The sequence below is a fragment of the Necator americanus genome, chromosome II, assembly GCF_031761385.1.
Source record: "Necator americanus strain Aroian chromosome II, whole genome shotgun sequence".
NCBI classification, from domain to species: Eukaryota; Metazoa; Nematoda; class Chromadorea; order Rhabditida; family Ancylostomatidae; genus Necator; species Necator americanus.
Genome location: NC_087372.1, coordinates 32,514,541 through 32,529,530, shown reverse-complemented (window position 1 = coordinate 32,529,530; position 14,990 = coordinate 32,514,541). Strand labels below are relative to the sequence as shown.

The window sequence follows — 14,990 nt, the reverse complement described above, 5'->3', positions numbered from 1 at the left end:
GTCAGATCAATGTTGCGCAACCCGTAAACCCAACAATCACGACTTATTGACCCATTACTCGTACAGTTTTATCAAGTCACGGATTTGCGTGTACACGTCTCTCATCGATACGCGCTCAGGACTGAAAGTTGATAATCCTTTCAAAACATGTTGTATGGGTAGCACTTAAAAATTCTAGCCTTCAAAACAGCTATCACTTACTCAGCCGTAATGTTGTCAACGAACTGCTCCAGTTGCTCATCAGTTGCTGCTAACGGCCCACGTGGAAGACGAGAAGTTCCGGTGATCAGCCATTCTTTATGCTTCTAAATGAGTACTCTAACAACCACTTCTTTTTCTCCATGTACGATAAGATTTCGACTTTTTTCGTTTAAAACAAACAAAAAGGAAATATTTGCATGAAAACAAACTCCTCTATCAATCTTGCTGAGCATGTAAACAATTTCCGCAAGGTCTCGTCTTAGCGACCCAGATACCTATAAAAGATCGATTTTGCACGCAAATCATCACCGTCTGTAATTTAATTAATCGTAATTATCATGGATCTCAGGTCATATCCAACAAAATATAACTAAATAAGATTAAATACCGGAGTAAGCTAGTACATACTATATGATAAAGACAATAAAAAAGCTAAAAGTGTGAGCGCTATCTAAAAAAAAATTACAATCACTAGTTTTAAAAACAGTTAACGAAGAGAGCCTTTTGCAAAACTGCAGAAGTTTTGAGCTCTTATCTTTAAAATGCTATCTTCAGGAATGAAAAATCCCCTTTCACTAAGCAATAGCCTGTATTTTACAGGAAATCGACGTGACTTTTAAACTACCTATCGAACGAACAAATCAGTCACTTTTTTGTGTATAATTACTGTCCACATGCAAAAGTTCAAATGAAAAGCTTTGAAGTATTTACTTGTCACACTTCGTTTCACAAAAACAACAGGTACCTTAAATATAGCAGCATGAAGGCACAGCTCAATCAATTTCGCTCCGTGTACAATGACAAGTTCCTCGGCTGCTATCACACCTGGGTCACGGAAACCGGCCTATGAATGGAACGTATTTCCTGTGTTAATTGAACGAGGCCCCATATTTCTTAAACTTACTGTTTCGATCAAGCTGCTATTTACCTTTCTAGCAGACAATAACTGTTCAATAATCGACGTAAAGAATCGAGTCACTGATCTATTGGCTTCCTGGTGATCTAATGAAAGGCACACCATTGCGCATTCGAAGAGAGCCGCAGCAACTGGATGAACGAAAAATGCTGAAGGAGCACGCGTCACGAATCTGAAACGAGTTACTAGTCAATCCTTGAATCTAACCAATTATCAGCTTGTTTTTATTGCACCGTCAAAGTGTAGCGTTAGAAGAAAGTGAAACTGGTGTATAGTAGGATCAAAACGACATGAAACACATTGCAGATGCGTAAGCTGCAGTGCTTTAAGTGGTGCGATGGGGAAAGCGGTTGGAATCAAGGTGGGACCATTGCGAAGGAATGGTGTCAGCCAGACTGTAAGCCAGACCCTCGTCAGATGAAGGGGTTTTGACTTGATATTTGAGGAAAGGATCATAAGACTGTGTCTTATGATCCTTTCCTCAAATGTACAGACTTCTCTGAATCAACCGTAGTTGTTCTAACCTCATTACTGACATGTCTTTTTCATGCAGTAGTTAAGCAATATTTTCCCTGTATTATATTTATTTATAAACTCCTATCAATCATGTAGGGTTTTCGCCAGCATCACTAACTACAGAAAAAATAATAGTACGTATAGATGATAAAATAAGTTATAAAAATTAAGAAAACCAGATTATCCAACCTTTGAGCAAGCCTGAATAGATCGTCCACAGTGTCCGGATGATCACGGGGTCCGTTTTCCAAAGTTAAGACAGTAAACGTTCCGTGAGCCAATGTCTAAGAATAAAAATAAAAACTTCTCCATTCATAAGAGAAAGAAAACATTTATAGAATGAAAATCAATTGCGTTTTTGTTTTGCAACTTTATTCTCGCTATTAACCTCAAGCATTATCATCAAACCCGGTTGCAAGGATTCCATTCCGCCATATTCATCCACCAGTATAGATGATAAGTATAAAAAGCAGGAATGCTGCTGTCGAGAAAAAATGTCCATCATCTACAACATATTTATGAGTATTAAAATACCACATCCGAAGAAATGAATTGAAAAACAGCAGGAAAAACAGCGATAAGAACATACTTGCGTAATCAGTGGTTCAACAAAACCAATCGACTGTACACCAAGCGACCTCACAATGAATCTAAATACAACCAATGCAATGCTGGAAAAAAGAGAAAAACGAATTATTCTACCTTATCGAGCGGCAACAATGTTCCACCACTCTCGACGTACTTTCATAACGCTTTAGAGCCTCAGAGAGTACTTTGTATAATGCAGTGGCAATATCCAACCAAGGTGCAGCATCAGCAGAAGCGGCGCTATTAGCTGTTCGCTGAAAAAATCTCATAAGCGTAGTAAATCATTCTACAGTGAGCCAAACGTACCAGATTTCCTCCATTCCAAGGTCGAACTTCTCGAAATATTGTAGCGATACGATCAATCCACAGCACAGGCTCACTAGCAATTCGCGCCCATGAGTCGGCCGCTTTTTCATTCTCATTGTTTGTCACAACTACAGGTGTAGCTGTCAAAACCTGAAATCGTATTCCAAGATGTAAAAGAAAGATCTCAGAGAGCGAAAATGAGACAGGTTACTGATTGCAGACCATTTGTAGTCGTTCGATTATAGGTTGACATAATTCAGCAAGACGCTGGCGGATTTCGTCGGCATTCAAATTCATCACAAGCATTGTACACGCTAAAATACAAGAATTTTCGAACTCTAATATCATAATAATACAATATAATACTGTAACCACTATGATACTATTGGTTAACATTTCTTAGATTGTAAACTTCTGGCCTTTGAGGCAACTGGAAATTGCTGTCTCCATCTTTTTTCCATGACTCTGAGACGACTCAAGATGAGGTATGAGTTGTATGAGCAAAGGGATGAGATGGATCAATTCCGCTGACGAACGAATAGCAATCTAGATGTTAGATATTATTATGCAAATATTCGCATGAAATATTTTTCTACGAAATCTATAAATAGCGCATAACATCAGTCAAGAACTCCACTATATACTCACCTTCTCAATGGCATCAGCAGCTGGAGCGGCAAACACTGGGGTTACAGCAAGTTGAAGCAACCACTCTACGACTTTCCCTGAACGAATAGCCGTGGATCTTCTGCTATCCTATTTTAAAGGCCTAGAAAAGAAAATTCACCTAGAAAAGCGGTATTTTTGCTCAACCACTCGCTTGCACTTCCCAAAAGATCGATTGATGTAAGCAGCAGCGCCGGATGCGAGGTGAGAGGAAGCATTATTATGGCTTGCACAAGTTCGGGGAGTACATTGTTCTCCTCTCTGAAACAGGTTATATTAGGGAAAACAATTTGAAATAGAGATATAATAAGCTTGGAACTAAAATCTTGAAAGCGATGATGAACAAGAACTTACGGGATGATATTGCTAATAACTGTTGAAATTATAAAAAGAGCAGCTTCCGCTTCATCCCAAGTCCCACCTTGACTGCATAACTTGAGTATGTTGAACATCTTTAAAAAACATATGTGAACAGTGACCGTTATTGAGTCGATTTGCTGAAGAAACCTACACTTGTTACACAGGACTCCGTTCCAATAATGAAAACTACGTCTCGTACAGTCTCTACTACCTGGAAGAAACTAAATTAACTCCACTGATCTATATTCTCTGGATTCACTGTCATATTGTAAAGTATTTCTTGGTCTTTTATATTCAAATCCAATTCTAAATTGCACACTAAACAACTTTGACTTTGGCTCTACGAAAGTTAATTTGTCTAAAATTGCCACAGAAGTTTCCATACTCCTACAATGATCAATTTCTCCATAATCATGTATATTATTTGATACAAGATTTCGTTGTCAGAAGAGAATGAAAAGTGTTTGTGTTCGGTTGGAGCAGCTGTCAATGACTACACGACACACCACACGTATTAGGTCAATAAGGGTATAGCGAACAGTCTTGTTCCCAAATATAAGCACGTCTAAATTAATTTAACAATAATATATGAAAGGCACACATAGCTCTATCTATTCACGAGCTACAACTTAAACAAATTATAAATCTGAACGAAATTTTAAGAAACACTTTTGTGTCCATAAAAATTAAGATTAAAATGAAAATTAACTGAATAAAGCCTCGGTTTAGTGTGGTTTAATTGAAAACTATAGAATCTCTTCGTAAAAAAAACTGCCAAGAGGTTATTTGGCATAGTCGTCAAAGACAGTTCTAGTAGTTTTGGCGGATTTTCGATCACTTCCCTCATTTTCCAGTCGTGCTACCAACCTTCAATCTAAAATCAGCAAAATCTCCATCGCGATCTGGAACCCCCTCCTCTTCAGTGTCGTAGCGGCAGTGACGATAAAGTGCAGTCAGATACCTGAAAAGTTTTTCAAAAAGTTTAGAATCAATCGTTTGCCGAGGAAATATTACCTTTGCACATATGGCTTGAATTTTTCAATATGACGATCATCTTCAAAGCTGAACAACCCCTCAGATAGACGGTACCAAATGTTGAATGTCATTTCGATCAACTGAAATTGAGAAAAAAAAACATCTCGATGAAGTGTATATAATAAAAACAAACGTACCGAATAATCGTGATGACCAGCAAGTAGCAGGAGAAGTTCAAGAGTATGGATGCTGCCAAGATTATTAGGATTGTCGCTTCCATCATTCACAAGCTTCTCAATAAACGATTCGGCAAGCTCCACAAATACTCGCGCAAAATTTTGCAGTCTAAAACAAGTGTTTACTACCTAATCTAATGCTAAACAATCTGGTTTAAGAATTCACTCACTTATCCATATCTTCTAATGCTACGGCACTGTTAAAAGCGTCGTGAAGCTGATATACAGCTGTTTGCAGATTCATCGCCAGAGCTTGGTGAGTTTGGTAGTCTTCAGCACGTATCAGGGCCGACACGATACATTCAGTGGCAGCGTCGTGCAGACAACTTGGAACGTTCGGAGCTGCCTATGCAGGAGAAATACTTACACTTCACTAACTTCAAATTTTGAGACAAAGTGGATTAATGCGGCAATAAAACGCCACTATACTCAAACATTTTATTGTTCCCATGCAATAATGAATTTATTGCATCTACGTGCAGTAGAAGAGGTGATCAAAAATCTTCTTAGTGGTAACAAAGTCTCTTTCGAAAAGATCAACCTTCCGAAGGTCCACTGACCTCGGCTACGTGAGTCGAATTACGCGCGAGAAGGAAGGCATGTCACTTTCAGAGATTACATGAAGCAAAAAAAAAAAAACTTACAAGAATCTGGAAAACGGTAGACAGAAGCGGACTTGAAGCCAAGAAATCTGTAGAAAGGGCAGGATTCTGCAGATAGCACGACATACACAAAAGGACCTTCTTGATCATATCCTGATCAGATGCATAGCCTTCCAGTACTTGAGACTGGAATAAGAGAATGATCTGTCAGAAAAAGTACAGGAAAAAATATGGAACTACAGTACAACTTACCAAATAGGAGAAGACGCTAGCTCCACTCGCTGCAAGTTCGTTTCGTATTTCGTTGCGACGATTTTCACCAACTTTTGAATATTGAACTTCTTCTGGGAAGACTCGTAGTAAAGTCAACAACATTCTCGTTCTATCCCCTTCTAAAGCAGAAAACCTGCAACAATTCATTTCATAGTGGAATCAGGAAGTAATCAGAATCCTTTACTCAGAGAAACCTACCGATTCAACAACTCAGCAACCCAATTATTCCATTCAGGTACTTGAATGTACAGATCGGCTAATGCAAGACAAAGTTGAGTAGCCGTCGCATCAGCCACTTGGTCATGACATGAGACATCAATGTGACTATAATAGTAGATTCTTTCAAAATGAGAGAAACTGCATTTAAAGCATGAAAACTTACCTCAGATGTGTAATCAGTGACTCCCTTAGCGATAGGCATGATTCTCTAGGGAGTTCAGCAAGTGATTTTAGAATTTTTTGGCGAAGAGTTTGCGCAGCAAAGCAGCACGCGAGTGGATCACGACGCTCACACAGAATCCGATCACAGAGGGTCCACGCGTTTATCTAAACCGAGGGGAAAAGGCTTCAAATTTGAAATTACTGTGATGCAAAAACTAGAATATACAGAAGTACATGTGAATGTTTTTGGAGAACCATCTGTGGAAATAGAGTCAACAATCGTCAAATATTGAGCTTACACTAGAGAATCGAAAGAAATTACAATTATGATGAAATTTTTTACAGTAACGCAGTACCTCAACTCTATAATGGTTATCTAGGTGAGATCCTTCTTTCCGACTGAGCGCAAAATTTACTACAGTCCGGTCAAAAATTCGCAATCTCCATGTTGCGTCCAATTGTGCTGTCGACGGACGTACAGTGGACGTCTACGCTCAACACCGAGGTGGAAACCAACCACCAGCTGCGCTGCAGAGATACGCTCGCAGTTACCTGCAAGCGGTTGAAAACGGCGTCACTTCGAACGCAACCGCTTACGCCATATTGCACCACAAGTCAAGTCGTTTTGACCGGACTGTACGTCGATACGTCGCAAAATGATTGAGAAGAGCGCAGTAGTCATTCTTCGAAGTGCATGCACCTGGAAAAGCCGCAGATCTTGCTAAAGATCATGAATAGTTACTAGAGACGAAACATTTATGGCGGCATTATTGAAAAACTAGCGGATTCGTCACGATTGCTAGCACGCGCTAAGAATGATTGAATACCGGAGTAAACAAACGGGGAACAACTACTTTTTTCTCACAGTAGAAATAAAACTGTACGAGAATAAAACATGGTTCAGTTTGCTCAGTTTGCTCATTTGCTTAACACTCATCATTTGCTCATCAGTTTGCTTACCACTGAGCACAAAAAAAAAAAACAAAAATACAAAGTCGACGTTTTAAGGCTACGATATAACACAGATTATAAGGTGGACGATAACACCTATGAAATCACATGTTTTGCAAATGGATAGAGAATTACAAGACGAGGAATGGATGTGAACCACTCACCGAACTTTGTATACTATTGAGCCATGCCGCAGCTTCCTCATTGTTCACTCCACTGTAGAACACAGATATATTCTGATAGGCGAGCGATAAATCTAAAGGCTCCGTCATGCCTGAATCATGTGATTGTTAGACTCTACGAGACACTGTTTTGAATTTAAAAAATCAGAAAACTTCCAAACGAGGTGGAAAAAAAGTAGGAACGTTGAATGATAACCATTTGTTAACTAACAAAACATATTACACCTATCTTTATATCTATAACAAATAATAAAATAACGAATACTAAACAAATTTACACATGAACTGGCATATGGTATGAATAGAAAAACAGAATTCAAAGCGTCATAGTCAGTTTGAGGTACACTGTCATTAAAACTATCAAAAACACAATAAATCAATACGGCTATCGAACAGCGCACGAAGACAACCAGTGTGCGTAGTGAATCCTCCAGCCACGCGAGCCTATAAAATATGCACCTTATTGGAGAATAAAACGCGAGCTAGTACTGAGTTAACCGTTTTATTCTTGGAAGAAAAACTGAGCTAGCGAGAAGTGATCCATAGAACAGAACAAAGAACCGACCAAACTAGCTGCACGGATGTGTTGCAAATATCCTTTCGACTCGAGTTCTTCTTTGGAAGGTAGTGGTGGTCCATTAATAAGTAATCGTGGTGGTTTATACTCAAAGGCTCTCCCAGATACACGTTGTGAAGTGGAAAACGACATCGATTCCGCCATTCTCTTCCGATCTTGCAGAATTTCTAAAGCCAATAAATAATAAGGAATGTGAAAGCGAGGAAAAGTGCACTGCGCATAAAAACAAACGTACCCTTATTGCGCTTCTTCCTTCGTGCTGCTTCCTCCTTCTCTTCAAGCTCTTGCTCAATTTGCCGTTTTCTCTCCCTATCGAGAATTACCTCAGCAGGGACATTAGACTCACGTAATTCTTCCATGATAGCTTTCGTATCCTTCACCGCAGATCTTTCCACTTCTTTCTAAAGGACTGAATTGGCAACAACCAAAGTACCGAAATATCAACGTATCAGACAAAATAACCAACTAAACTGACAATAATAAAGCGCTTAATTGACTGAAAACTCCTACTTTCAGTCAATGCGAAAAGAAATTTTTTCTTGTTTCCTCTTTTTTGGCATCAGAATGTCCATCTTCCCGAAATTATTAAACGTCGAATTATTCTCTCGTTTACGAGTAATGCAGTTACAAGTTCTGTTCATTTTTGCCCTTCTGTACATACCCGCTCATTGCTCTCTGTTCGCTCTCGTAAGTGCAACGCGGCTAAACTCAGCTGAGAGTTAAACGAGTCGATGAAGATTTCCAACTTTGAATTAATTTCCAACACCCACTTTAATCGCCTATATCTCGTACGGAGAGCCTCAGCTGAGAACGGGAAAACCAAGTATATTAATTTGATTTAATTTTTAGCTTAACTGTTTTTTTTAGTTAATTTCATCACATTGAGTTGTTTGACCTGTTTTTTCTTCCTATTATCCCTTACCAGCGGATCCTTGGGAAGATTTATGTAAAAATAACAGATTTCAAACTTCATCGGAAAAGTTGCCTTTGAGGAACATAGTTTGAGTTTGGACTGTGAAAACTAGTCCCATGAAGAGGCCAAGAAAGAGGGATTTAAAATTGATAAACTTTGACAGAATGGATGGAAATGAATGAAAGAGATAAAACGCTGCTAGATACAAGAAGACTGTTTCTAGTAGCAGGAAAGTGAAACTCAAAAAAACTAAAAAAACAACTGAAGATGGACCTTCTGTCCTGCCTAATTCTTAGATTACTTGCATTGTCTTCAAATCATGCAAATTACAAGACAAATTAATAAGGAAATCACAAAAGAAAAACCCCATGCAAATACCACTGACAAAATCTAGAAGATGGAACTCACGTTCTCTTGATTATGTGCCTGATCAACACGAGCCTTCATGTCACGATCCTCTTTGAGATTCTGCATGATCCACATCTGATCCTCATCCATCCTGTAAAGTCAACTCGTTGAGTGAATGGACCCTCAGAGAGCTAAGGCGTACTTCTTCTTGTTCTTCTCTATCAACTCAGCATTTGCCTCCTTGAACGCAGCGATTTCAGCTTCAGTATCTTCAACATCTATGCCAAATGCAAGATTACAAACGATGCATTCAAACCTGAAACGAAAAAAAAAACTTGATGGATTCTACGTGCGAGGAAGAGTAAACATCCTCAGTAATGTAAAGAAAGCGAAACAGACAAATTCTACAAATCTAACAATGCAAAGGAACGTTATTTCCAAGCTGAAAAATGTTTTGTTTGAATGTATTCGCAAAACCTCGAGAATTCTCTAATTATGTTTGAAAAAACAACAGGGGAATGGATTTCCCATGATATGGAGAAAGTTCCCCACACAAATGGTGAAAACTTCTTCTTAATATACAGCAATGTTTCAAGTACTCAATCGATACAATTGTAAAGGCGAACGGTGACCACAAACCTTTCTAGGTAATCATTGAACTCCCGTAAGGAAGGAAAATCATCTTTCTTCAGATTGTAAATCTGAAAAATCCAATAAGTTAGACAAATAAAGCAGGAAATCAAACATATATGTACCATGCAAGCACAAAAAAGAACAACCGCAGATCTCCTTGCTGCCCGCATAATGGACGAAACTATTGGTTGAAAGTGAAAACCAACCTTTCTGAGGCGTCGTCTAATATGTGTCTCTTTTTCAATAAGAGGATCATCAAAAACCTGCTCCCAAAAGTTATTCTTCCTCAATGTTTTACCGCAAACATGGCAAGGTCCAGTATTTCGAGCAAAAAGGTTTTCGACACAATTTCTAAAGCAGTGCAGAAAATATGTAGGGAACTGTATCTAGAAGTTGGAGAAGAAGTGCACCTGCAAAGTGGATGGCCACATTCGTTGACCATCATTACCAGGTTCTTGTTGGTGTACTCATTTGACTTGCACTTTGTACATTCCCTCATATTTTTCTTTTGATGACGAGATTTAATATGCTACTACAAAGTCGCCTAAATATGTCTATTTTACGAGAGGTGTTTAAATATTAACAACAAAACAAAATAAAACTATGATGCATCAAAATCGGCCGACGAGTAACTGATACTGTCCCGCTTATTTAAAAAGGAAGAGAAAGGAAATATGGAATAATCTCGCTTGTTTGCTTCTACACATCCAAATAATTCTATTTCAAAATAGTAAAATGAAACTCTTTGTTCAATAGTCATCCACAAACACACATAAACAGAAGGAACTATTTTACTAGTCGAAAGAGTAGAGGAACGACTACTTACTAGTGAGAGGCTGACAATTTCTCTTCAACCACAGTTTTCTTGTGGGGGTAAAGCTGACTTATAATGACCTGACGACGTATAACTTCCAACTGGTCCTGCGCTTTCTGCAAAACATGCCAATGAACAAAAACGCTTGAAAAAAAAAAACGCTCATTCAGCCCAAAAAATAAAGCACTACCTTAAGGAGCTCTCTCTGTACGGCAGGGTCAGTTACACCACGATTAGCTTCAAAGTGATCACGAATCCTTCGCTGGGCGAATACTCGATAATTGTACTGAGGAAACTAAAAACTCACATTAGTATTAGATGTAGATGTCAGCGACTTTGCGCTAAATTCCTTTGATGCTTGCAATATTTTAAAGGACTCTGACTTCAAATAATGTCGGATTCTGTCAACAATCTTAGAATACCACATACTACAAAGAACCTCAAATAAGTTGTTCTAAGCTAAAAAAAACGTACTGTTCTAGAACTAAAATGAACTATCCCGTAGGGGACGAAAGCTATCTCAATGTAAAAGCACATATTTTCCATATACTTAATAAACTGATGGCTGCTTACTTTGGCAGCCTCTCTCTCAAGTTGTTTGTAGAGATTTATCCAAACACTTCTTCCAATCGGCGCGGTCATCCGACCACCCTGAAATTACATGATTATTATGATTAAATCAATAAGAATGTCAAGTGAAAAAACCAACTGGCGACACCACCGACAAATTTAAATTTTGTTTTTTTTTTCTACTTCCACAGTACTAGCGGGTACGTCTGCAACTGCGGTCACCGTTTTGTTGCACGGCAACTTTTTGTGGCCGGGGATTCCTGATTTTGTGGGTGATACTGAGAGTTTGATTTTAAGGGTGAGATGTAGTTGGGGGAATGCTTAGTGGCGCTCTAATTTCTGGACGCTCTATCTTACCTTTCCTCTTAGTGTCTTTGGTTTACATGTCATAGATCCTCTAAGACTAATGCTTAAGCCGTAGGACCCCGATTGATTTGATTATTTACTTCGAGAAATAACGGCGCCAGTGAGTGGCCACCCAATTACATTTTACCAGAGTTTTCGTGGTTTCTTTAATATGTGTAAACTAGAGGCATTTCGATTTACGCTGTTTCTATCTTCTTAACTATCTGAAATAGGCATTATCTATGGTAGTTGGGTTGTACTTAGTTTCTGACTAGGTTTTTCAGTGGTAAATGCTTGTCAACACTTTCGTTTTGTTCACATTAGGACCCTTCTTACTGTTTTCCGTTTAGAAATGAGTTCAATCGACGCTGGCGAGACTACATTTACGGTTGAGAGTGCTCATTCGTCCTTATCACAGAGATTGATGGATACACTTAAAACAAACCCTTACTTTAACGCGGGAGCGGGTTTGGCTGGTATAGGTATGTCTGACTTTATTCATTTGACCAGAGCTCATATCATGAAAACTCCTCAAATTTTGTTCTACTGTGCATGCTTGGTGTGTACTTCTTAATAGACAACCTTTCGGCAGATACATAAGCCCTTAGTACTCGGTCTCGCCTGGACGCCTAAAATTCCTGCGCTTAAAGGCAGCGTATCACGAAATCGACGTGGAACTGAAACAAAAGGAAAAGGTAGAGTTTGGGCTGTATATACGGAAACGAGCGTGGCGTCGCTCTTTTTTCCTAATCTCTGAAATTTGTTACAACTTGCCACTCTTGTGCACGCACCGCGTCCACCAAAGAGCGGTCGAAGATTAACTACGTCTTCTCATCGACCTATTCAAGTAATACTAGTGAATAGGCTGCAGAGAGGAGCGTGTACAAGGGTGCGCGTCATATTCGTATTCCACACCCGAACTCCTGTTTTTCCCAAGGTTTCCGCGCCGCAATATTTTCGTGATAACACTGCTTGTAAACCCTACGGTTTCTGTGGCTAGCAGACCTGCAGCATTACTAGGATAAAGGATAAGATATAAAGTGTCTGGCGTTAGTAAATCCGCTTGGCATGCGCCACCACGTTCACTTCAATTCAGAATCGTTTGAGGTTCACGAACGTGTAACTGGCCTATACAATGACTTGCGGTGGTTGACCGGTGTGTCAAGTCAGTGTTTTTACCCTCCCAGACAAGTCTGGTACCAATTTATCGACCCCTTAAGGATGAAAAGCCTGGTGAACACTAGGGTGGATGCGAACCTCCGTTAGATCGTGTAGACAGCGGAGCCTCTTACCGAGAGGGCTACACTCACCCCAACAATGCTAGGTAAAAACTACATGATGCTAGGTGTAGTTGCGTAGCGGCTGCGCTTGAAGCGGTGCGGTGGAGCGGAGCAGCTAAGACCAACTGGAACCTTTTTAGCACCACTCAGCAACAGTTCGCGATGGTCCAAGCAAATCGTATTTTATCGCTCAGTAGTAGAACTACATCTGAAGTTTTATGTTCTATTACAAACATTCCACATTAATAACATTAATTTTCCTAAACATGCATTTAGAACCTGTTATCTACAACTTCGCTCCACTTTGCTCTGTTTGTGTTTACATTTAGCTGCACTGAAATTGACCAAATTTAGGTCTCGCTATGGGTGCACTTCGCCGTGGTGCAATTATTGGAAACGCCTATTTCAGGCGTAGGTTTATGATCTCACTCCAGATAAATAACGAAGACGCGTAAGTAAGCTTCTACTTACTTCTTTCTCAGGTCTCAGATATTCCGCTAACTTCCATTGTTACAGAGCTTACCCATGGTTACTAGATTTTATTAATAGACGGAGTGCTAGACAAACAAGAAATCTTTCCGTTAATACCTTAATATCTCAGTCAGAAAGTGGTAGAACTGCTATGAAGATTTCTTATCTGCCTGGGCATGGTCAGCATTATTTTGTACATAGATATCGGTACGTTATTTGAAACAGTCACATTCACATCCCACCAACAATTTGATCCAGAGATTTTTTCTTTCGATTGTGGTCGTTGTAGATGGATCAAAGTAGAGCGACAACGAGAAAAACAAACAATTCAGAGGGACGGCTATCGAACTCCTTTCGAAACGGTCACGTTAACAACGCTGGGAACAGATACTACATTCCTTAAGAACATGCTTGAGGAGGCCTCACGAGAAGCCGTTGCTAAGGTAATTTATTCTAGCATTTGATTGGAACAAATAAGCAAATCTGAATCTCCTTGGCAGACTGAAACAGGTCTTGTCGTGTACCAAGCTGTTGGTCCACAATGGGTCCGTTTTGGGGCACCAAGGCGGAAAAGGGATGTTCATTCCGTCATTCTAGATGGAAACATTGCTGAAGATCTTGTGGATGATTTCCGAGAGTTCACAGAATCTTCTCAATGGTGAGTTCTCATCTCTGATAGTATTGTTATTATTCTTTGCTTTTGAAAAGCAAATTTGCAATATTTAAGGTACACTGATCGAGGAGTGCCGTATAGACGCGGATATTTGTTCTATGGTCCTCCTGGGACTGGAAAGAGCAGTTTTATATCAGCTTTGGCTAGTCATTTCGGTTATAGTGTTTGTATACTTTCGCTTAGTGAACGAACTCTTGATGATGAAAGGTATGTGCAGCTAAATTTTCCTAGTCTAAGTGAGGTGTTGTACATATTCTTTTGAGGTTAAACCATCTTCTTAACACTGCTCCAGTTAACAGCGTTGTTATCCTTGAAGATATCGATGCCGCTTTCGGCAGTAGAGCGGATCCAATGGTAAATCACCCTGCCTACCAGGGGATGACAAGGTAATTAGCTTAATATGAGGGAAGAAACTTTGATATTTTCTTCTTTTAGAGCTCTTACACTTTAGGGTTACCTTCTCTGGTCTTCTCAATGCTATAGATGGTGTTGGGTCTGCAGAAGAAAGAATACTATTTATGACAACTAACTATGTAGATCGACTGGATCCCGCTCTGATTCGTCCCGGTCGTGTGGACAAGAAACAATTATTCGGGAACGTAACAAGACGCATGGCTGAAAAAGTGAGATTAGGTCGATTCTTACAGTTTGTTGGGTAGTTTAACCAAAACATCTTTTTTTAGATGTTCATTCGTTTCTATTGCCTTTCTGAAGATGATCCGTTGTGTGACGAGTTCGTCGATCAAGTGATGTCCTTAGGATCGGAAGTATCTCCGGCACAACTTCAAGGCCACTTTCTTCTGTATAAACAGTCACCTCGGATAGCTATTGATCGAGTTGCCGATATCACTTCCAATTTACGATAATTTTTATAGTTTTAATATTCCGATAAATATATGCGTGTCGTGTGAGCTTTCTATAATTAAGAATAAGGAAATATTTCTTCACATTTTACCAAAACTCGGACTAGGAAGTCATGAAAGTCACATGCGTTTCCATAGTTCAAGCTCAAAGTGTTCGCTTAGCCGAAAACGTCGGATTCTAAGCGTGTGTTACTAGTTAGAGTTGGAGATGCGGCTAGGTTTGCTTCAACGCAAACTATAGAAGATTTAAAATTCGTGGATTTGGTTATCAGTTGTTTCGGATATCGCAGAAATTCCATAAGTTGTAGCGTGCAGCACCTGCTAAGTGTCGGAAGATAAACGTAACAGGA

General features: G+C 39.4%; 3 protein-coding genes across 9 annotated transcripts; 1 reads left to right on the top strand and 2 right to left on the bottom strand.

The window, feature by feature from the left end:
* Positions 1-54: 54 nt before the first annotated feature.
* RB195_020183 (uncharacterized protein) lies at positions 55-10,123 on the bottom strand (the record flags this gene model as incomplete). 4 transcript variants are annotated; one of them, XM_064188379.1, is made up of 33 exons in its annotated part: positions 55-121; positions 202-305; positions 411-476; positions 947-1,045; positions 1,106-1,289; positions 1,823-1,917; positions 2,022-2,138; positions 2,223-2,283; positions 2,336-2,475; positions 2,528-2,677; positions 2,750-2,841; positions 2,947-3,073; positions 3,176-3,252; positions 3,315-3,454; positions 3,548-3,645; positions 3,705-3,764; positions 4,421-4,514; positions 4,568-4,668; positions 4,726-4,873; positions 4,935-5,110; positions 5,409-5,552; positions 5,619-5,772; positions 5,838-5,963; positions 6,022-6,185; positions 7,136-7,245; positions 7,537-7,597; positions 7,719-7,897; positions 7,966-8,131; positions 9,052-9,142; positions 9,194-9,307; positions 9,631-9,692; positions 9,831-9,975; positions 10,035-10,069. In XM_064188379.1, the coding sequence occupies 33 exons, from the start codon at positions 10,067-10,069 to the stop codon at positions 55-57; spliced, it is 3,747 nt and encodes a 1,248-aa protein (XP_064044259.1). The 4 variants fall into 4 exon arrangements, with proteins under 4 accessions (XP_064044259.1, XP_064044260.1, XP_064044261.1 ...); XM_064188380.1 differs by having other exon boundaries at positions 1,130-1,289; XM_064188378.1 differs by lacking the exons at positions 7,537-7,597; positions 7,719-7,897; positions 7,966-8,131; ... (3 more) ...; positions 9,831-9,975; positions 10,035-10,069 and having other exon boundaries at positions 1,130-1,289; positions 7,136-7,243.
* A 22-nt stretch (positions 10,124-10,145) lies between these two features.
* Positions 10,146-11,398, bottom strand: RB195_020182 (uncharacterized protein; the record flags this gene model as incomplete). Of its 2 annotated transcripts, XM_064188377.1 has the most annotated exons (6): positions 10,146-10,168; positions 10,451-10,472; positions 10,519-10,554; positions 10,629-10,733; positions 11,012-11,089; positions 11,366-11,398. In XM_064188377.1, the coding sequence occupies 6 exons, from the start codon at positions 11,396-11,398 to the stop codon at positions 10,146-10,148; spliced, it is 297 nt and encodes a 98-aa protein (XP_064044257.1). The 2 variants fall into 2 exon arrangements, with proteins under 2 accessions (XP_064044257.1, XP_064044258.1); XM_064188376.1 differs by lacking the exon at positions 10,146-10,168 and having other exon boundaries at positions 10,450-10,554.
* Positions 11,399-11,705: 307 nt separating this feature from the next.
* RB195_020181 (uncharacterized protein) lies at positions 11,706-14,643 on the top strand (the record flags this gene model as incomplete). 3 transcript variants are annotated; one of them, XM_013436054.2, is made up of 9 exons in its annotated part: positions 11,706-11,835; positions 12,988-13,084; positions 13,150-13,311; positions 13,394-13,547; positions 13,605-13,762; positions 13,832-13,984; positions 14,041-14,163; positions 14,229-14,400; positions 14,461-14,643. In XM_013436054.2, 9 exons carry the CDS (start codon positions 11,706-11,708, stop codon positions 14,641-14,643), a joined length of 1,332 nt encoding a protein of 443 aa, XP_013291508.2. The 3 variants fall into 3 exon arrangements, with proteins under 3 accessions (XP_013291508.2, XP_064044256.1, XP_064044255.1); XM_064188374.1 differs by lacking the exons at positions 11,706-11,835; positions 12,988-13,084; positions 13,150-13,311 and having other exon boundaries at positions 13,512-13,547; XM_064188375.1 differs by lacking the exons at positions 13,605-13,762; positions 13,832-13,984; positions 14,041-14,163; positions 14,229-14,400; positions 14,461-14,643 and having other exon boundaries at positions 13,437-13,476.
* Positions 14,644-14,990: the final 347 nt, after the last annotated feature.